At 38.9% G+C, this 23,343-nt stretch overlaps 2 protein-coding genes across 2 annotated transcripts; one reads left to right on the forward strand and one right to left on the reverse strand.

Annotated features, from left to right (window-relative positions):
• Positions 1–614: 614 nt before the first annotated feature.
• On the reverse strand, positions 615–7,745 carry LOC139123034 (alpha-(1,3)-fucosyltransferase 11-like). The gene is made up of 2 exons (XM_070689003.1): positions 6,387–7,745; positions 615–5,794 (listed from the first exon to the last, which is right to left on the reverse strand). Exons 1-2 carry the CDS (start codon positions 7,601–7,603, stop codon positions 5,656–5,658), a joined length of 1,356 nt encoding a protein of 451 aa, XP_070545104.1. The 5' UTR covers positions 7,604–7,745; the 3' UTR covers positions 615–5,655.
• A 171-nt stretch (positions 7,746–7,916) lies between these two features.
• Positions 7,917–15,649, forward strand: LOC139123036 (small ribosomal subunit protein uS3mA-like). The gene is made up of 3 exons (XM_070689005.1): positions 7,917–8,038; positions 11,883–12,075; positions 14,906–15,649. Exons 1-3 carry the CDS (start codon positions 8,006–8,008, stop codon positions 15,187–15,189), a joined length of 510 nt encoding a protein of 169 aa, XP_070545106.1. The 5' UTR covers positions 7,917–8,005; the 3' UTR covers positions 15,190–15,649.
• The last annotated feature ends 7,694 nt before the right edge of the window (positions 15,650–23,343 follow it).

The raw sequence follows: 23,343 nt of genomic DNA on the forward strand, positions 1-23,343 counted from the left end.
ACAGCCAGCCCTAATTTTATTTTTTTCATCGTCAATATTTTCTCTTATCTGTATTTTAATCTGCATTTTCTTTACTTTGGTTTTTTAAAGGAAAAGTTAAAGCTTTTGTACAAATGTTGATGTCTGCTTTAAAATATTGAAAGAGCAAGATAATTGCAATGTACCTGGTAGATGTTGGGTAGGAAATCACAGCTGAATTCAACTAATGTGGTGAATGCATGGATACGGTGATGCAACCATCATATGACGGTTCACTGTACAATATTTCATGAATGCTATCAAAATACATCTCTGTTGAACTATCGCTGAAAGCTCCATTTACTGTAAATTTTGATATTAATCTGGGTTTTTGTTCTTTGTACATTTCATAGTCAAGTCAAAAATGCCCTGTGTTTGACTTAGTCACAATAGCCTGCGTGCCAATTGTAATTGAATCACTGAATTTAAAGGGACAAAGTTGGCCATTTTTCATGAATTTTGTTTGATACAAGATACTACTTATATTGTTTGACATGTTGAAAGATACTGAATGAACGGGTGACCATGTGTGTATTCGATCTAGGTTTTAGACACGATACGTGAAACCATTGCGAAAATGAATTGATGGTCATGACCATTAATTCATTTTCGCGATGGTTTCATTTAATTTGTCTAAAACTGGGGTCGAATATATGCATGGTCACCCATTCATTCAGTATCTTTCAACATGTCAAACAATATAAGTAGTATCTTGTATCAAACAAAATTCATGGAAAAATGGCCGACTTTGTCCCTCTAAAGGGACAAGCTAAGCTGACGCTTTTTTTTTTACCTTTTTCAAATTTAAATGTCAACTACAGTTTCTTGTTCTACTGCCAATAGGATGCTGAAATACAAAGTATTCAGCTTGTCAACTCAGCCTGCTAATGTACTGATTGAATTGTTATTGTTGGCATGTGATTTCTGGTCCGGACTAGAATTCAAATGTAAACAACAGTGCACTTTACATATTAAATATATATGTATGTGCTGTCTTGACAAACTAATTAGTTAGCGTTTCCATATGCTTTCAGGAATACAACAGGAACTTGCCATTGACAAAAAAAATATTGTGAAAAAAATCACTTTGAGTTACAGCTACTGTCCCTTTTATGCTAGACTAGAATTCATTAATCAACAGTCCCATGGCATATTGAACAGAGTGTGCTGTGTTTGCTAGGAGAATACCAAGTATTTTATCAATCTTTAGGAAGAAGAATTGAAACAAAAATAATGAAAATATCATCATCATTTACAGCTATTGTCACTTTAAAGTAATTATAGTTTGTTTCTTATTAGCCAGATCACCTGCTTGCTCATCTAAACTCATAGTCATACATCTTTTTAAAAGATTGCCTCAGTTTAGACTTGTAAACAAAGCCAAGTTCAGCGTAACACATTTCTATGAGACTTGCGGTACAGATGTCATACAGTTGACCATTTTGTACATGAGCTGACTTGGACAAGTGCAATGAAATCCAGTTTTTGGGCACATTTGTTACAACACACATTCATTGAACTTTTCCGGCATGGTAATTATGGGGTGCCGATATTTATTTCAACGTTTTTACTTTGTATTGTTATGATCAAAAGTACACAGCAGCAAAATTGTTCAAGTGAAAAGATACATTGCAACACACAGGCATAAGATTTTGAGTAAATGTTGTTTTTAAAACTTAAAACTTTATTTAGATCTGTAATCAAGGAGAGTGCCCCATTTCAGTATCTAAATCTGCTTGATTAGGCTGACCCTACAAATACCTTGTAACTATATGCTTCAGTTGTGTCTTCCAAAACTAGTAACTTTTTATCCCAAATCACACAACTTTTTTGCACCTTTTGACACCACAGTGTCATCATATGCGAGGTGTTAAGTGTCAGACATACTTGACTTTCAAATTTCTCCAGATAAATTTACATAGTTTGAGCGTTCAGTTTTAATATTCCCTCTGGCTGTTCAAACATGTTAAGAAGCCATTACAGAGAGTTATATCATATTGATGTATCGTGCAACGATGTTGTTTCTAGCTATCTTTTCCTCAGTTTAGCCAATCATAATCAGACACAAAAATACCAGTATTTTACACAAAGGTTTTTGCAAATAATTTTAAAATTGCATTAATGTACTCCTTCAGAAATCACATTGGTATTTTTTGCCAGAGATGAAGCTTACCTTTCGCAATTATGTACTTCCTGTATTCAGCTTGATATATTCAAAACGAAAAATTACTTTTTCAATTACATGTTCCAGTGACTTTTCTTTTTAATTGTGCAACAATGCAATAAGATATTATCACATGTCGTGGGAGCCTCTGTGTTCTGAGGTCCATAGGCTTTTGGGTATTCTCATACATATGTCTATTCAAATGTACACTACTGGTATCTTATAGGCAACTCTATGTGAAACTTTCACCTAATTTTTCATCTAGAAATCACATTTTTATCCCCAACTTTGTGGACTTTAAATTATGGATTACATGCACACCATATATTGTGGTTATTGCAATCCTCCAATTATTATTTTCATCAACAACAGTTTGGATTTCAAGGTCAAAATCAACGAATAAGGCCCTTTGGGAAACCACTTTTAAAACTACTAAGGTCAGCGGTGACATGTTTTTAGAACACTGAACTTGGCTTTTCTTCAGACTCGTCAAATTTTGTTGATTTCATGATGTGTTTTACTGGGTATGACGACATGAACCACGATTTGTCTCGGGCTTGAAAAATCTTACAACCCTGTCTGTATATTTTGAAAATGAATTGTTACATGTGAAATAAATAGTAAAAGATAAACTGGACCTTTTTGCCTGGACTGTATTCTTGTGCCCACAGGCATGTAAATGTATATTTGATTGATATTTTTGTTATAGGGACAGTATAGCGGTAACTTTTGACAAATTTCATACTTTTATAGTTACTGGTTCTACTCCGTGAAGCATGTTCAGATTATATATATACAAAATATTAAGCTTGTCACCTCTGCCTATGCATGTGTAGACTGCATTGTTACCGCTGATGGGGGAATTCTAGTCTTGACCAAAATTCATATGTAAACAATATTTTGAATGACTATGCACTTTACATGAATACAAGTCATGTTGATAAGCTGAATATTGGGTGTTTCAACATATTTCTGGTGAGGAATATCCCAGAACCTATAGTTGACATACAAGACAAAAATTGTGAAAAAATCATCAGAAGTTACAGCTACTGTCCCTTTTAACCCTTTCACCACCATGGTTTGTCCCAAATCCATTGTTTTCTATGGTTAAAGTTGGACCTGTATACAGGGAACTGGGGGTGAAAGGGTAAGGGTCAATACTGTGGCTTTAACTTTTGACAATTACCACTATCAGATTTTATTTTTGTTCCAGAAAATAAGTATGTTTTCACTAATTGTTCTGGTCTTAGAATCTATTGAAATCTATTGTTTATGCCAGTACATGAGTACAAAATGCAATGTGTTTGTTGGAAAATCAATTCTTATACAGGGTAGTCAAGGCACAATTATCACCAAATATATTTGACTCTATATACATGTACTTCCTACAGGCTATGTTGACTAGTTGAACACTACCCGTAGGCATTTTGACATGATTCGGGAACAGAGCATGGAAATTTATTTTTTGCAGACGAAAGCAGAGAATACAGCAAATGGATTGAGGTTTGACAATTTCTTATTGGCAAATTCGTGAAAATTTTGAATCTACTGTATATTTATTCATTCCATGAAACTGAATTGTTTTTATCAGCTCTACACTGCAGGCTGGTGCTTGTACATTGTGTAAATAAGCATAATCTTGTGTATCAAACAGAACTGAGTTATTGCATCAAGTGGGTACATCAGTTCAGCTTAGAGGGCGCACTGTCAAATCTAGTACATTGATACACTAACACCAATCTCTCTCAAGTCTGCTTCAAGACTAACAATGACTATCTAAGAAGTCACAGCTTGAAATCATGCATATGATTTCTCTGTGCGAGGAACATTTCCTTGCATGTGCTCACGAGTGCAATACTGCGCCCTCTAGAGGCAGTTTCTGAATTTTGCTGCCTTTGAGACGTGCATTTAGTCCTTACACTTTGCTAGGACTTTCCCTGCATTTTCGGTCATTATTGATAAAACTTTGAACATATTAATATAAGATGCAAATAGTAAAAAAAACTAAAAACAGCAAAGCATCACTAAAATTTTAAAGAGTTAAAAAATATTTTAATACAAAATTACAAACAATATCCAAAAATATAACTATCATCAGATTATAAGATTTGAGTTTTATCACAAAAAATATCTCCGTATCAATGATAGTGAACTATTTGTCGTAGTTTCCCTGATAAGTTGATTGCAAATTTTAATTGAATGTAGCCATTTCATTGATACAAACAGCTTATGTGCACGCATACTGAATTAGGAGAAATTTGTAAAAATGACATGATTGTTCTAATGTTACAATTACTGCTAACATGGTGGCAACATGCTCTTACTTTCTTAGATTATTTTTCAATTTATTTTTTTATTTTTATCTATTATTTTGTTTGTTCATTTGCTTGGCAAACTTCAAACACTATAAAGCAGAATTAAAAATTGACAATACTAGACTTGATGAAACAAAATGCTTTTGGCAAGATTTTACATTGAGTTGTCAGCTTACTTAGTCTTACACTCATTAGTTCAAATCTATTCAGTTTGCTGTTGATCTGTCTTCTCAGAGATAACTAATAAAGGAATACTTGAAGTTTCCAAGAAGACAGATCAACGGCAAACTGAATCTTCTGCTTCAAAGATGATGCTTGACATGTGACAAATTTGAAATTTGGATGCCAGATGGTGATTGTTCACTTAATTGATATTTGTCAAGATAATCAGTTTCCACACCTTTGTGATTTTGATTGCAATATGAGTCTGTCATTTACTGGCAGATAACACTTTGAACAACAGAGTTCCGCCCGACATGCTGGCATATCGTCACCATGTGAAATGGAGGGAAGGCAAACAATATGCAATATTGAGGGAACGAATTTCACACAGCTATTTTACAATGCTCTGAAACAATGGCACAGATGAAGGAGAGTGGACAAACTTTGAAGGAGTTATCAGTGTCATTGTTTTAGACTCTGATGGTCCACTTCAAAGCCAACATCAACTGTAACTCTAAGAACCTACACGCTGACCCAGACCCAAACTCATACCAAATCATCAAATGGTCTTGCCAGTTGAAACAGTTTCATCACTTTTTCCACCTACGTCCACTGCTCTAGATGGGCCAGTAGCTGTAACTTCTGATTATCTTTTTGACTATTCTTGTTTTGCACATAAATTGAAGGTTTTTGCTCTACTTTCCAGAGTACGTTGAAACTGTGCGTATATCTCTGCAATGCACTGTTACTGTTTACATCGATTTGAATTCTAGTCCAGACCAGAATTCACTTATCAACAATACCATTGCAGTTGACTCATGCACAAACTGAGTGAACAGGCTGAATATTATTCATAAACTTTGGGGAATACAACGAAAAACTGTGGTTGACGTACAAAACAAAATTGTGAAAAAAAAATCATCAAAAATTACTGCTATTGGCCATTAATGCCTGTTAAAGGTGATTCAATGGTTTCCACTATACTTGAATGGAGTATCAATGTCTTTTCTTCTTTCTCATTTCTCTCATGTAGTCAAATAACTTTGAAGCGTCCTTCTCTCCAACTTTGATCATCTGCTGTAGGGCCATGGCCTGTTCAAATGATTGCCAAAAATCTTCAGGCCACATGTAGAAACTGTGAATATGAAAGGAAAACAGTGTAATTAGAAAAAATATTAAAGTGAACAAAAATACCTGGTATGGACAGGGAATTAGAAAACACTCTGACATGTGGTAGTGTTCTATCAATCACTCACAACAAATATGTCGGAAGTTGCAGTGATCATTCACAAAATCATCCAAAAAATCTTTGTGCTTCTTCTGAGCAAGTGAAAACGGTAGCATATTGAAAGTGAGAAAGTCACTATCTGACAATTTTGGTTTCTTGCGAAAGGAGTTTATGTTGATCATCATGTAGTTTCTGGCAGACTCAAGAACTTCTGTGATTGCTGTATACAGGACTATGATGCATAAGCTGATGATAATGGCCAGTGGGATAAAATAAATGACTTCAGCAAAACAAAACTACCAAAAAATAAAGGGTCCTGCTAATGTTGGCCAATAGAGGGATTACCACTCAAGGTGCTCAGTCATTTATAAATTCTCCTAAAAACAAAAACCAAACATTTTCATCACAATACCTTAGGGAAGTTAGACAGCCCAACTGTGCAACATTTTCCTATTTACTTTATTTGTTTGTGTTATTCAGGGCTTTGAGTTGAACTTACTCTTCAGTCACGGACACATCGCTTCTATCACCATAGGAAACATCAGGTGCAGGGCATCCCATGTGATTGTAAGATCCAAAATGTGGAACTGGTGATGGGAAAGTTGGATCCTCATTATGTCTTGACTCGGCTTCCATTCGCTCATTCACTTTGTCACACACGTAGCATTCAAAGCTAGTGATGAAATCACCATTCCCGACTTCGTCGTCGTGCCACATTCTGTTCATCATGTGATCAATTAAAAATTGATTTGTCACGCCTTCTTCTTTGAACTTCAAATACTTCAAGTACTCCTCATCGTCTTGGTCCACAGCTGTGATGAACTCGGCCAACTTTTGTGGGGATTCAAAATCTTCCATCATGATGATGGATTGGTCATTCGGCATCCAGTCTCTGGCTTTGGAGGAACCCCAGTAAATAGGTACGGATCCCACGTGAAGGGGTCGGAAGAGTTTCTCGGTCATGTAATCGTCACAGATGGCGTTTTCAAATGCAAGGTGGAACTTGTATCGTGAGATGAAAGTTAAAAAATCCGGGTGGTGCATCGTTAAAGTGTCCTCCAACTCTTCGTTTGGGAGCTTTTTGTTATTTAGACATTCTCCGTATGAATCTATTTTTATATACTTCATGAGTTCTTTTACATAACGGTCACGATCGGAAGCGACATTGCAGTGAGACTGAACGTATAACACGGAGGCCAACCCCTCAGAGTCTCTCAGTCGGTTTTTCTCCGTCAACGGTACGGGTTTTCTTGCCGTCAAATGGTCCAGTGACTGAATTGGTAACGAAGTAAGGGGGAAATCAGACTCGCGACGGAATGTCGCGGTGTGATTGAACATTCGCATCGTGGGATTGTGAGAGAGAATGTAATTATTCATGGGAGACTCTTCGTGAAGCAGGGCCCATTCGTGGTGGGGCTGTCTCGGTAGAGGACTCTCGTCTGCTCGGAAGTCGGTCCCGTAAAATATGATACCCCTTGTCATGGGGTTCTGCAGTTTTCCCTTGTCCTTTGTCGCTAAACACGATCCTCTGCCACAGTTAATAGTCGCACTGTCACCTTGGAAGTGTGGGAATAAGCTCCCCGTCCACCACAACACGATTGGCACGGACGAATTTCCGGATGAGAAAACAGTCTTAACTTTTGGCAAGAAAGAATCGTCACTGTTTGCCAATACTTGGACAGCAAATAATAGTAACACGTACACATAGTCCGCCATCACGTATACTTACATGTACTAACCAGTTCAGAATTTCGAACAATTCTAAACTCACTAAGGTTCAATGCATTGCCAGCGAGCGTCCTCGTCTAAACTGATACCAGTGATACTGATAGACTTACATGTCAAAACCCGGAAGTAACAGACGATTTTCTTCCCCCCTCCAGATTTTAGTATGGCTGCAAAAAATGAATATATCTCCTTAATACAGAACAGACTCGAAATTAATACAACTGTACGCGAATGTAGCTAATTATCTATTTCTATCCATCAGCGCATACTGTAGCAGGGATTCTGGTTTCTGAATCAAGTCGGAGAAAATAATGAATATTCATCGCTGTTGTTTCGCCAGCAGCAGCTCCGCAGTTTCCGGGTTTCCCAAGATTCCAAGCGAGTACCAAGATGGCGATGCCCATAAGGACAGCACCGTGGAAGGTATAAACTTTTCGTAATGTTTTAAAATTCATTTTTACAGTTATATGTATTGCATGTAATAGCGTTTAGGAGATCTAGATTCGAGTACGAGATAATACTATTTTCGAATTCAAATGATCGCACATTTTACGGCCGCATCTTTTGCAGCCAGAATCGTGAGAAAGGGACGCATGAGTCTGGGCCCTGGCTCCTTCGGCGAAACATGAGGCGGGCTGTTTTTCACGCCGTTTTTCACACTGTTTGCCCTGCCCCGCCATGGCCCGATCCATAGAGAAACCTAGTGAGCGCTTCACCAGCTACAACTCTAACAACCAGCTACAACTGGTGCATCAACGATTACAAAGAATCGAATAGGAAATACTTCTATAGTAGCGGCAAAATTGTAGCGTAGCTGCAAAATTGTAGCTCTACGGTGAGGCGGTCGGTGAGTTTTGGTTTTTGCGACATCGCTCACCAGTAGAGCTACAATGCCGAAGGCCCTGTAGCATACAAAATAAGCACGCTGCACATGGCACGGCATTTTGATGTAAAATCCCATATATTTACTGCATTTGGTCGTACCGATTTATCACTACTGAAGACTAAACAGTAAACTGCCCTAACCTTGTCGTTTATGGGGTTTGGTATTTGTTCAAATACGTCGATCGCGTTCCAAAAACATTTCTTGGAGCCGCCATTACCAACTTCCGGTAATGGCGGCCCCCAGAAACACGCTCAATGTTTATGGAACGCGATCGACGTGTTCGCGCTAATACCAAACCCCATAAACGACACGGTTAGTGTAGTATAGTGTTTAGTCTTCAGTAGTGATAAATCGGTACGACCAAATGCAGTAAATATGCGGGTTTTACATGAAAATGCCGCGCCATGTCCGGCGCGCTTATTTTGTATGCTACAGGGCCTTCGGCATGTAGCTCTACTGGTGAGCGATGTCGCAAAAACCAAAACTCACCAACCGCCTCACCGTAGAGCTACAATTTTGCAGCTAAATTGTAGCGCTACGGTGAGGAGGTCGGTGATTTTGGTTTTTGTGACTTCGCTCACCAGTAGCGCTACAATGCCGATGGCCCTGGGGAGTATAAAATAAGCGCATCCCACTGGACTAGGCGTGTTGATGTGAAATGCTACATATTTACTGCATTTGGTCGTACCGATTTATCACTACTGAAGACTTAATTACTATACTTAGCTATGCTAAGCTATTATTATGAAAATCAGTTTTGGCTATGTGAGCTCATTACATATGCACTTTGTAGGCTAACTTACACAGAAATACTAAAACTTCTTTCCAAAGTGTCTTCATGGATGTACATGGATCACATTTGTAGAGGTTATGCAACGTTCAAATTTTCCAAAAATACCCGAAAAGTGACAACTCAGCAATACAGGGCAAAAATGAAAAAAAAAAAGTGTGAACTATCATCGAATGTTCTTCTTGTTGTCCTCTCAAATGTTTTCTGGTTTGCAATTACAAATAAAAAAATCAATGTGAAAGTCATCGCATTGCATTGCATTCTCCATCTACAGTCCGTGCCTATTTGTGGCTAAACTGTTATATGCAAATATATGAAATGTTATATGCAAATATTTCACCTCCAACCGTGACTTTCCCCATATATGGATTAAATCATTGTTAGAGGCCAAGTGCAATCAATGCTCTTTTGTTCTAACTATCATGGGGGTCCGTTGAATTACCGCGGCAAACTGCTATTTTTTACCTGATGACCATGATGGCCGAAGTCAGCACATATTGTCCGCGGGAAAATAGTCTATGATACGCATATATCAGGTATTTTCCATTCTGAACTACCATCACTTGAGAAGCTGGCAATATTCAAATATTTCAAAAAAGAAAAAACTACCCAAAATTAGCCGGTTCACTGATAAATTGGCCTAGTTCAGAAACTTTAAAACCCAAATCCACAGTCCCGAAAGAGCAGAGTCGAACAATGCCGTCTTTTGAAGAACGACTGCGTAACTGACACCCGATACACTGCTAGCAGATTGTTGTTACGATCCGAAGGTCAGGGAATTGTGCCCTGTAGTGTTAGCTTAGCATAGCTACTATATCCTACACTACACCTGGTCGTTTATGGGGTGTGGAATTTGTTCAAACACGTCGATCGCTTTCCGAAAACATTTCTGGGAGCAGCCATTACCAACTTCCGGTAATGGCGGCTCCCAGAAACACGGATGCCCCACGCTCAATGTTTATGGAACGCGATCGACGTGTTTGTCCAAACCCCATAAACGACAAGGTTAAGTGTAGTATAGTGTTTAGTCTTCAGTAGTGATAAATCGGTATGACCAAATGCAGTAAATATGTAGCATTTCACATCAACACGCCTGGTCCAGTGGGATGCGCTTATTTTATACTCCCCAGGGCCATCGGCATTGTAGCGCTACTGGTGAGCGAAGTCGCAAAAACCAAAAATCACTGACTGCCTCGCTGTAGCGCTACAGTTTTGCAGCTACTTCCATAGGGGCCCCCTCAACCGTCTCCCCTTTCTATGATATACAACATGTATATCAATGCCAACCCTAAAACAAACCCTACCCCCCCCCCCCTCGAGAGACCGTGTTTTAGGTATTTGGACCTCACTCACCAGTTACACTACAATGCCAAGAGCGCTCTTGTTTAGAAAATAAGGGCGACACACGTAGCAGCATGTGAGTGTGAAATCCCACATATTTACTGCATTGGTCGTAACGATTTATCACTACTGAAGACTAAACACTATACGACACTATCCTTCCTTGTTGTTTATGGGGTTTGATATTTGTTCAAACACGTTGATTGAGTTCAATTAATATTGAGCATGGGGTGGCTGTGTTTCTAGGAGCGACCATTACCAACTTCACCTCTTTAATGATTTTGAATATGCACTCATACGCTACATGTGCATCACTCTTATTTTCTGTTACATGAGAGTGTCTTTAGCATTGTAGCTGCTGGTGAGAGAGGTCCCAATTACCCAAAATCCATGGACCGCCTCACCGTAGGGCTGCAAGTTTGCAGCTAGCCATCGAATAACCCCAAAAAGCACCAAGTTCTGATATTCTAAACAGAACTTCTCAAGCAACTAGTTGTTCATCATAAAAAAACACCACTCTTAGTGCAGTTCACTCAGCAGGTTATTCTATGGATCTTGCCTTTGTAGTGGTAGGGACGACATAAAGTGTCTGAGTGTAAAAACAACCCACTTCATGTTCTGCCAATGGATCCAGGGCTAAGACTACGTGTAACAGTCCAGCTGTAAGCACAGCGATAGTGTGAGGGACCATGTTGAAACATGAAACTACAAGAAAAGCCGACCTGGCCTACTTCTATAGTTTGAGCAAGGCCATGTTCAGTTGCCAACATTACCAGGTCTCCCACCGCATAATGTACACTGTAATCCTTTGAAGTCTCATCCCTTAAGTTACAAGATCCATGATTATATTGGTAAAAAAAGACACTACCGAAAAAAAAACATAATTCAAATATAGACATAAAGGAAAAGAAATACAAATATTAATATAGAAGTTAGGGATGGAAGATAGACTAGGGAGCATTATTTTTTTCTCCCTGCTTGGAATTGTTTCAAATGTGATAGTGTTGAAATCCCTTCAATGGAAACTGATTTGTGGAAAAGAAGATCCAATTTTGTTGAACTCTTCAAAAATGTAGAAAGTTTTGCCTCTCAAGGCAAGATTATGAGATCACCCTACAAAATAGGATGTCAAATCCCATACATACTTACCGGTATCAATGGTGGTTTTACTGTATTCATAGTGTCTGATCCACTCTATGCTTTGTGTTATTGCATTCATTACCAACAATCATTTCAATGTTTTCTCCCAGGGTATTTTATTGAGACTTTGTCGTCAACAAGCATTCATACAAGAGGCAAGGTGTTTACAAACAACGGCAGTATGTTGCAAGAAGAAAGCTGGACATGTCAAAGTAGGGAAAGGCTTTAAACCAGTGACATATGAGCAGGCTAATCCTCCGTATCGAATTGGCGTGAGAAAAAGCTGGAATTCTTTACACACAGGTAAAAAAAAAGCTTGTTGTATCCTTGTCATTAATCCAAAACGGTGAGCATCAGTGATTTTGTTTGACATGCTTACTGAACCCTTATCCTGTCAGTTAGTAACACTTCCCCATCTGGCAAGTCAATAAAAAGCAGTACTGAGCAAAAGAAATACAATTTTCATACACACATCATTTATACACACACATAAATACAACATACAGGACTTGTTATGCCTAACCCATTCGAACCAATTTGACCTGATGGTGACACACGAACTTAGTAGGATAAGATTTAAAAGCTCATGAGCTGTAACTTTGTGAATTATTTTCATGACTTTAGTCTCAACCTGAAATTTACTGGAGCTTGTTAATATACTGCCCGAAGGATGTGTAATGTATATTGCAGAGCACATGAAATTTTAAACTCAGGGTGAAGATAAATCACTGACACCATACAACAAAAAAGCCCGCTCTGAGAGTAGAAAAGATTGCATATCACTGAAATATGGAACCACAGTACATAAAGGGAATTAGTGGAGGATTGAATACATGTACAGGGAAGACACTTATTTTTTATCCACTTGCCCGAAGGGGGTTCAGTTCACTTGTCCGAATTGGAAAACCACTTGCCCAGTATTATTTACGTGTTTGAAAAAAGCTAAAACATCGGTTTTTCATTTCACCCACTTTATTTTGAAAATTATCATGTTATCATGATAAAATGTCAGACATTCTCATAGGGTTCTCCTCACACTTCTAAGAGTGCAGGACGGCTCATGTATATTCAATTAATTATTAGAGCCCCACTAGCTGTATCTTTTAGCATTCTTTACGTGATTTTACTTCTGAACTAAAACAAGTTTTTGGAATGTGCTCTTTGAGGGGTTGGAATACAAGTATTGTTAACTGCCCAGTGAGACTGCATGTGCAATTTTGAACAAGAAAAATAATAAATGTGTGCCCAAACGTAAAATGGCACCCCATGCAAATATAGCAAAAACAGTGTACACCGTGCATATATCATTTGAATATTCACGGAAACAACAGAGTAGTCCAATGTAATGCATAGTGTTGAATATTTTCAACTGGGACACATATGCTTTGTTTTCTTTGTAGTATGGCAATCAAAATAATGGTTACAATGTTAATTTACTTGTCCAATTTTTCAATAAAGAATGTTTTGTAAAGCAGTGAAAGACTATATCCTGTAAATAGGTAGAATTTAAAGAAAACCACAGAAAATAGGAAGCCTTTTTAGATCAACAAATTTCAAGATTTACAGCTATTGGGGCTTTCATATTCATAGAAAAAATTCTTACAATTCCTATAATAACAGCCATTTCAATTGTACCTTCAAGGTATTTTTGCAGTTAAAAGTTTTAACTTATCTATACTGAAAGAAAAAAATCTGCAGCTCTAAAGGTATGTTTGAAGCTTCTGAAAATAATGTACTTCTTTGTCATGTTTTTTACTGCGCTTATATCATGCACCAGCCCTATGAAGTTTGGATTACCATTGCACTATACCAGTATCCTATGTTTTTCTAATAACCTAGGTGGTCTTTAATGCTCATGCGCAGACTAAATAGAATTTAAACCAGCAACCTAAGGCATCGTGTTTTTCAATGTATTTTGCAAGCTGACTTTGTCGATGTCGCTCCAATTGCTTCTTGACAGTCGTTTTAGAATGGGAAAATTCACAAAAAGAGAGGTTGGTCGCCACGGACAAGTAACTTTGGCTTATTGACCTGAAAATTAAGTCAGTGTTCATTGAAAATTCTAAGACTGGACCCGTTGACACCAAAGCTTGCTCATGACTTTCATTGCATGCGGTCTTGCCAATATGTCACTCACTCACTGTCACTCAACAAGTTAACATTGAAGAGTACGTTTTAGTAAAAGTCTCATTTTTTGTGGTGATTTTTCACCACTAGACTTTTATTTTACCTTATTATAAACGCTCATACAAAGCACAAAAACCGCTGTGTGTTTCTTTTTTTTACCGTATCGACATATTGTGAGACACTGTAACCTCACAGTCAATGCAATGAACTTTGGTGAACGTACGCTCCACCAGCTGAACAGCTTTTTCATATGCAAAATCAGCGTACGGTATTTAACCGGTGGTATTGTTTGAATTGCGTTTTATTGGAAGCGATTATATGATTCTTTTCATCAATTCTTCATGCAATTTTATGAAAAAATCTTATGGAAATGTTCACAATGACATAATATGATACCGTGTTCCCTCGCCAGAAAATCGCTCTCGTGAATTTGATTTCTAGGTAATTATTTTTTTTTCACTTGTCCCGTCGGGCAAGTGGCATCAGAGGTTCACTTGCCCGAACGTGACTTTCACTTGCCCCGGGCAATCGGACAACCCTTAGTGTCTTTCCCTGATGTACCACCAACAAATATGACATTCTCGTTAGGAGCAGGACTTGCATGATTCCAGTATTTCATGAATTTCAATGTACATATAGACTGTACAATATCATAGGGTACATCCTGCACAATGTAAAGTGTACTGATGTATTGAACCTTTGAGTGCTGTAATTGTTCCCACCAAAATTTTAGTGCTACATTTTTACCAATTTTTATGAATTTTTCTGTAATTTTTTGATAATTTTGGACTAAATGGACATCACAGTTCATTGGGTCTAGTTTGTTATCAAAATTTTGACAAAAATCTGAAAAAAATTGACTGGAGTATACTTTCTAAAAGTGACAAAAATTGACATTGGTGCTCAAAGGGTTGAGGGCACATGATATGAAATTGTTTGACTTTCATTGCAAATTGTGGTATGACTGCTCCAAAGAAACCAATTTCTTTCATTCTTTTTTTTTCAGCAAATTTGCATGAAGAGGAAGGAGCTCCAGAAAGAACAGTAGAGGACGTTTTCATCCGTAAATTCATTTATGGAACTTTTCATAACACACTTGCTGCAGAGACTATCATTAAAAGGAGGGCAAATCAGATTATTATATGCCTGGTTTTAAGACGAATGATGCCACCAGGAAAGTACTATTTCCTCATTGCATATTCAGAAGCCCTGCTTTCCTATTGGTTGAAATGTATCGTCAAGTTAGAAGTTCAAGTGGTGGATGATATGCCCATATACAAGTGGCTTTGAAGTTGGAGAGTGTGAATGCAAAACACAAGTCATTCAGAGAGACTGATGGATTATGGGTGATAGTTTAATGATGTCATTTCCTGGGTTTTTTTTAAAGAAGAAAACAGATTTTTGGTGTCATGTGATAGAGGATGGAAATATACTCACCCGGTGAAATACTGTGAAATACTTTATTTTCGAGGGGATCTTATTTTCGCGGATTTCGAGGGTAGCAATTTTGCGCGAAAATAAAGTCACCACGAACATTTTCCAAAGTCTTGTCATGTATACAATACACACGCTCTCATGTCACACACACACACGAAGAAAACAACAAAAAGTGTACGGACAAAAAAAAATCTTACTTTATTCGATTTTAAAACAGTATTGCAGCATTGAAGAGAAATATAATCTAACAATATTCAAAATTGAAAAACGCGGAATCGAAATAAAAAAATACATGGAAATGGCTTCAACTTCATGAACGTAACGTTAAGTACTGACTGTACAGTAAAGACTTAGGCAACAACGTACAAGTACTAGTACTGGCATAACTTAACTGTTCAGCAGAAAATTTTGACATCTAATTGTCCATTCTCAAACAAGTCCAGCCTGCACAAATCCGTTGATAACGATGTCGCGGCGAGTTGACATGATTTCATGGCACTTCATCAACCATTTCGCGTGGAGCGGCTTGATGACCGATGTACGAAGATCGATGTTGGCGCCGGCGGGGGACGTGTTCGGTGTGTCGTTTTCTTGTTGATCGAGGGATTCGGTGACTCTATCTGCATACCATGACTGGAAACAGTTCTTTAACTCTTCTTTGAATTCTTTATTTACTGCCAAATCGAGTGGCTGGAGTCGGTCAGTACAGGCTGCTGGGATGTACACTACGCTGATGTTGTTTCTCTGCAGTATACGGTGCATTTCTTTCGATCGGTGAGCTTTGTAGACGTCGAACAGACAGAGCGCACGTTGGTTTTCGTTGACACCGAGCTTGCTGCGTTGGTCTTGAATGTAAGGAATGATGACTTCTTGCACGTATCGCGTCATGGATTCTTCGTTACTCCAGTGAGACTCGGTGTGCGTGACGTCCCATGTCTCAGGAAATGTGACGGCTGGATGGCATCGGTCAGTCTTACCGCCATAGATCACTTGAGGGGGCAGTAAAAATCCCGCTTGACTGATGGCTAACAGCACGGTGATCTGACGCTTATCGTCCATACCATTGATTGTCACTTGCTCTGTGCCTCGTTCTTCCAGGGTCCATTCGCCACCGGGGACCAAACTGACCCCAGTTTGGTCCCAGTTCACTATCAATTCACTCGGAATGTTGTGCTCGGCGACAACGCTGTGAACTCGCTCGTGGAAAGCAGACTTGATCTGGTCAAAGTCACTGGGGAGGTGCTTAACTCCCTTTGTGCCCTTCCGCTTCACAAAGTTCATACGCTTCAGAAGTGACTTAGCCCAAGACTTGGTAATCTTGATAGAACCACCATACTGTTGAAGTCTTGTTCTGTCCGCGTTTTGAACGATACCTTGTGCAGCAGCCATAACAATTCTCGTGTTGATCGCCCCACCATTCAGTCGCACTTTCCGTATCCATTGCTGCACCTTGATATCCAGTTCGCGACCAAGGAGAACTGGCTGACCTCTCTGACCTTTTGGTAATGACGTCAGGGGAGACGCTGGGTTTTGTCGTTGTCTCTTACGGAAAGAATCTCTTATGCTTCGCACGGTGCTTTCAGAAATGCTTCTGCCTAGCTCTTTACTAAAACTTCGAGATGTTTTCATAACACCATTTTCGATGGCTGCTTTGGCTATCTTCGCTCGCATTTCATCTGAGTAGAAGTTGTAGTCACCACGTTTACGTTTGCGAGAAGCTAAACTGGAATCGACTGCTCTGTTGGCGGCTTCGGTGACTTTAGCTTCCACGAGTGAAACTTCTTCCCGCGGATCGGGAAGACCCGGGGTCGAAGACGGCGCCACTTGCTTTAGCCAGCGTGTGAGAAGAGACATGATGTACGTTCGTCAGTGTCTCGTAGAGAAGTGAGGTAAAATTGCACGGGAAAGTCAGTTTTTAAAGGGAAACATTCTTTGATCTTTGGCGATCTCTTTTACATGCCGCTTTCGTCCGTGTCATCTTTTCAAACAATTTGTCATTGATCTCTTTTACATACCGCTTTCGTCAGTGTCATCGTTTCAATCAGTTTGTCATTGATCTGCCGCCATCAATTAGTAGTTGATGAATTCACCTTTCATAACCTTGATTGACAGCTGTCAATAAACACTGCCGCGAAAGACGTTTTCAATGCGGTAAGTGTACAATCAGGAAGTGTGAATCATTTCTTTACAAACAGGTGGATTCGGTGACAGCTCAGCATCGCCAGGGTGATTTGATAAAATAGCTACTTTGTAGCTGTCAAAACCGCATTCTTTTGTTTGACATTTTGCTTAGCACTACTGTCGGCGTAACTGCTTTTGATCTCCGCGAAAATTTGATCCCGCGAAAAAATCACAAACCATGTGTTACGTGCAGAGAAAACGAACAAAAGGGTGAACTCAGCAGTTAACGTTTAAACAAAATTTATTACGAAAATAAACTAATTGCTAAGTTAGGGATAGGATACAAGCTTTAACGTGTACAGACTACTTATCTCAGCTGGGACGGCAAAGCTCCAGTCTCAGAGTTGTAACAGTCAGTCGGATGAAAGAACAGTCCTTTGGCTTGCAGGCTTGAAGTTGCACAAAGTCCACAGTATAAATCCAGCGTTGGCAGTGAAGGTCTTGAAAAGTCTTGAGAATGACTACTGCTGGAGTTTAGTAACACACAAGAGACACGATCCCAAAAGTCTGACTGGAAGCTGGCACGTCCCTTTTATAAAGGCATATAAGAACAATCTAGAACTTTTATTGACATGCTAATTACTGTTCTAAAATTATCTCCCTACACAACTAATCAACTTTCCAGAACATTCCAAACATGACTAATTGAATTCAAGGTTGTGAGGTCATTAAGGGCAGTGACCTTGAGAATGTTCTAGACTAATTGAACTCAGGTCATGATGAGTGTGGGGGGAAATGACCTACATAACACACCCCCTCTTCAAAAAAAAGAAAATTTTTCAAAGAAAAATCTTTCTTTTGCAAATGTAATCTTGAAAAAGATTTAAGTACTCAATTTTTTTTTCTTACTCTAAAGTAAAACTTCTTGAAAGTGAACAACAATAACTCTAAATACGAGAGAGACAGTCTGCAATTAAATTGCCTCTGCCTTGGATATGTCTAATGTCAAGGTTAAACTCCTGTAACAGTAAACTCCATCTTAGCAATCTCTGATTTTTGCCTTTAAATTTCTGCAGAAAAACAAGAGGGTTGTGATCAATATAAACCACTATTGGCTGATTTGAAGAAGTAACATAAACTTCAAAATGCTGTAAAGCTAATATCAAAGATAAACACTCTTTTTCAATTGTAGAGTAGTTTCTCTGGGATTTGTTAAATTTGCGTGAAAAATAGCAAACAGGATGATCTACACCATGACTATCCTCTTGCAATAAAACAGCACCAGCAGCCGTATCACTAGCATCCACAGCTAATTTGAATGGCAAAGTGAAATCTGGTGCAGACAACACTGGAGCACTTTGCAGTATGGCTTTAAGTGTATCAAATGCCTGTTGGCATTGCTCTGACCAAACAAACTTTACTTTCTTTTAAGTAAGTTAGTCAAAGGCTCAGTAATTGTGGAGAAATTTGGACAGAATTTTCTGTAGTAACCAGCCATACCGAGAAAGCGCATCAGTTGTCGTTTGCAGTTTGGTATGGGAAAACTTGAAATGGCACTGATTTTGGCATCAACAGGTTTTACCTCACCCTGTCCTACAGTATGTCCGAGGTAAGTTACCCTTGCCCAACCAAACTCAGATTTGGCAAGGTTGACAGTCAACATTGCTTTGCTCAGTCTCTCAAAGAACTTCCGCATGAGCTTGATGTGTTCCTCCCAGGTGTCACTATACAGGACGACGTCGTCAACGTAGGCTGCACACCCGTCTAGCCCGGATATGACGTCGTTGATCATCCGTTGGAACGTTGCCGGAGAGTTCTTCATTCCGAATGGCATCACCTTGTACTGGAACAATCCGTCTGGTGTAACAAAGGCGGATATTTCACGAGCACGATCCGTCAGAGGGACTTGCCAAAATCCCTTCAGTAGGTCAAATTTTGTCACATACTTGGCTTTTCCCACTCGGTCGATGCAGTCATCAATCCTCGGGATTGGGAAAGTGTCTGTCTTTGTTAAAGTGTTGACCTTCCTAAAGTCTGTGCACATACGATAACTGTGATCTGATTTGGGAACAAGTATGCACGGCGAACTCCAGTTACTTTTACTGGGTTCAATAAAGTCATTGTCCAGCAGGTATTTGACTTCTTCCTGGAGATATTTTGCTTTTGTTGGATTCAGTCTGTATGGATGTTGTTTTACAGGCTTACTGTCCCCAACATCAACGTCGTGATAGATGACGTTTGTCCTCGTTGGAACATCTTGAAATAGGTGTTTATATTCGTGAAGCAGTTCTTTCACCTGTTGTTGTTGTTCTGGCTGGAGGTGTGCCAACTTTGTAGACTCCAGCTTCTCCAGGATTTCTGAGTTCTGAAGCTTGACCGAGCCCAGCTTTGCGTTTAGAGTATTTCACTCAAGTCAGTTTCAGTATCACTATCTTCATAATGGTTTGAACTGACTGCACTGACAGGCTGAGTTATAGTAGGATTATCCCTATCCAAATATGGCTTAAGCATATTTATGTGACATAGCTGTTTTTGTTTTCGCCTGTCAGGTGTTATTATGATGTAATTTAAATCACTCAATTTCTTATCAATTAGGTATGGCCCAAAGTAACGAGCATGGAGTGGTTTGCCAGGAACCGGAAGTAGAACAAGAACTTTTTGACCTGGTTCAAACTTCCGTTTTGAGGTGTTTTTATCATATTTGGTTTTCATTGACTGCTGAGATGACTCAAGATTTTCTCTGGCTAATTCACATGCTTTAGAGAGTTTTGTACGAAAATCTGACACATATTGCAAAATATTCAGACAATCATCATCGTCTGATAGGAATTTCTCTTTAACGAGCTTAAGTGGGCCACGGACTGTATGTCCAAATACAAGCTCAAATGGGCTAAAACCAAGAGACTCCTGAATTGACTCTCTAACAGCAAAGAGCAGAAAATGAATTCCTTCATCCCACTGCTTCTCTGTGTCAAAACAGTAGGTCCTAATCATGTTTTTCAAAGTTTGATGAAATCGCTCAAGAGCACCCTGACTTTCTGGATGATAGGCGGATGACCTATACTGTTTAATGCCTAGCTGATCCATTACTTGTTGAAAAATACCAGACATAAAGTTGGAGCCTTGATCGGACTGGACACATTTAGGGAGGCCGAATAAAGTGAAAAATTTGACTAAAGCTTTCACTATAGTCTTTGTCTTTATATTTCTCAGTGGTATGGCTTCTGGGAACCGAGTTGATGTACACATTATTGTCAGCATGTACTCATTTCCTGATCTTGTTTTTGGTAGGGGCCCAACACAGTCTATTAGTATCCTACTAAATGGTTCTTGAAATGCAGGAATTGGCTGTAAAGGGGCCTTTGGAATGGTCTGATTTGGCTTTCCTACCATTTGACATGTGTGACAAGTTTTACAGAAATGTGCTACATCCTGCCTGAGATTAGGCCAATAAAAGTGACTGAGAATTTTATGATAAGTTTTCCTGACTCCTAAGTGACCAGCCCAGGGAGTTTCATGGGCCAGGCGCAATATTTCAGCACGGTAGGGCTTTGGAACCACAATTTGATGTTTTATAGCCCAATCGTCATCAACCAAAACATCTGGAGGTCTCCATTTACGCATGAGAATACCAGAATTTGTATAATAGGAAACAGAGCTATCTGAAGTTTTACCTTCATCATCTACCCTGTCAAACAAAGACAAAATATCTGGGTCTTTGTGTTGTTCTGCAATGAGATTTGATCTAGAAAATGTCTGACTTTGGTCAGCAGAAGTTTTACTGGAAGTTTCAAATCCACGAGGGATAACGGAATGATCCGTGTCAAACACCTGACTGAGAAAGGTGTCATTTAAGTCAACATCTGTGACATTATTTTTGAGAGTATTTTGATTCTCGGAAGTTTTCTTTGACATGGCTCGAGTAATGGCACATGAAGGGAAAAGGCCGGAATTTCTTCCTCTATTGGCTCTGGATTTTGATCTAAACTAGGATTATCAGTCACAAGTGGATTAGTAATGACCTTGTCCCCAGCAAGGTCGTTTCCAGAAGAAGGTGAATCCCTTCAAAAGGCAAAAAAGGCCTAATACCTAAAGTCACAGGTCCAGAAACAAAGTCCGAAGACAAATAGACATTATGGAGAGGAACAGGAATGTAGTCATTACAATCTACCCCCTTAATAAGAACTTTAGAACCTGAAAATGACTTTTCAGAAAACGGCAGGGTATCTGCCAACAAAAGAGACTGGGAAGCCCCGGTATCTCTTAAATTTTGACAGGGGTAGCGGAAGAGAAATCACTAGAAAGTGATATAAAACCATCATGAATAAATGGCTCGAAAATACCCATAATGCTATCTTGAGAAGAATTGACCTTGACCTCATTAATTGGGGATGAGAGGGGTTTAACCTCAGAAAATGTGTTGCACACATTATTAGACTCTAATTGAGTTGATGAAGAAATAAAGCCGGTTGGCTTAGATCCACTTTGACCACTTTGACCTTCACGTTTTCTTTTCATTTGAAACACTCTGACATTAAATGGCCGTCTTTCTTGCAATAATTACAAGAAAGTGTACCGAACTGTTTGTCAGAAGGAGATTGAGACTTGGGATCTGATGATGGGGAAGTGTTACTTGAATTTTGTGAACTGTTGTCATTTGATTTCCTACTCTCCTTTGAAAAATTCTTGGATGAAAAGGAGGAGTTAAATTTACCTGCATTGTTTCTGTATGAAAAGGGCTGGGATGGTTTGCTGAGAAATGAAGATTTGTGGGTCAACGAATAATCATCGGCCAAACGTGCAGCAACCTCCAATGTATCTGCCTTTTGTTCATTGATAAACGTCTTGATGTCACTCCGGATGCACCTTTTAAATTCTCAATCAAACAAGCTGTCGTAATTTGTCATAATTCTGACTGACCTTTTCAGAAGAACACAAACGATCAAACAGTTGTTCCATTGTTCGAGGAAATTCAACATAAGTTTGATCTTTCACTTTTTCAAAGTCCCTAGATTTCTGACTGTAAGCTTCAGGCACAAACTCATAACCCTTGAGTATTGATTCCTTCATAGAATCATAATCTGAAACCTGCTCTAGTGACAACTCAATGTAAATTTCTCTGGCCTTACCCGTCAAAGCGCTCTGCAAAAGCACAGACCATGACTTCCTTGGCCAATTCATGCTCTCAGCGATTTTCTCAAAATTGAGAAAATATTTGTCAACATCCTTTTCTTGGAAATGGGAACTAACCTGAAATGCTTAGTGATGTCAAACTTGTCCGAAGGGAAGAATTTTCCTGACTGTCCAAGCTCTAAACGTTTTATTCTACCTGTAATCGCTGTTCTCTAATCGCAATTCTTTTTCTCTCTGTCTTTCTTCCATTTCTAATCTTTCCTGCCTTTCTTTTTCTTTCTGTCTTTCTTCCATTTGCAATTCTTTTTCTTTCATTTCCTTTTCTAATTCCAATTTCTTAAGCTCCAAATCTGCCTGTCTCTCTTTTTCCATTTGTAATTCTTTTTCTCTCATTTGTAATTCTAGTTTCTTGATCTCCAAATTTGTCTGCATTTCTAATTCTAATTTTCTGAGTTCAGAGGTAGACTTGGGCTCATAATCTTTCAGGGTGGATTCCTCAAATTGGCCTAAATCAACTAGATGTTTGGCAATACGGTACTGTATTTCCCTCTTGCGCATAGATCTTTTAACTTCTACTTTAAGGAAATTTGCCAGTGCTATGAGGTTGTCTTTTCTGAGGGAATTAAATGTGTCTGATCAAGGTCATCCATAATTCGTCTGGTTTAAATTCCGCCATGATTAAATTTCGCTGAGTTCACAGTATACAGTAGTTTTGAAAAGGCTGTCAAAATGTTGTCAAACGGCTCAAAATAT

This window comes from Ptychodera flava, chromosome 22 (genome assembly GCF_041260155.1).
Source record: "Ptychodera flava strain L36383 chromosome 22, AS_Pfla_20210202, whole genome shotgun sequence".
NCBI lineage: Eukaryota > Metazoa > Hemichordata > Enteropneusta > Ptychoderidae > Ptychodera > Ptychodera flava.

Excerpts from the sequence above, each read along its gene's own strand:
- LOC139123034 (XM_070689003.1), bottom strand. The coding sequence starts at position 7,603 with ATGGCGGACTATGTGTACGTGTTACTATTATTTGCTGTCCAAGTATTG. Across the intron at positions 5,795-6,386 it reads GATGTGTCCGTGACTGAAGA|TTTCTACATGTGGCCTGAAG; the intron begins GTAAGTTCAACT and ends TCATATTCACAG.
- LOC139123036 (XM_070689005.1), top strand. The coding sequence starts at position 8,006 with ATGGCGATGCCCATAAGGACAGCACCGTGGAAG. Across the intron at positions 8,039-11,882 it reads TAAGGACAGCACCGTGGAAG|GGTATTTTATTGAGACTTTG; the intron begins GTATAAACTTTT and ends GTTTTCTCCCAG. Across the intron at positions 12,076-14,905 it reads CTGGAATTCTTTACACACAG|CAAATTTGCATGAAGAGGAA; the intron begins GTAAAAAAAAAG and ends TTTTTTTTTCAG.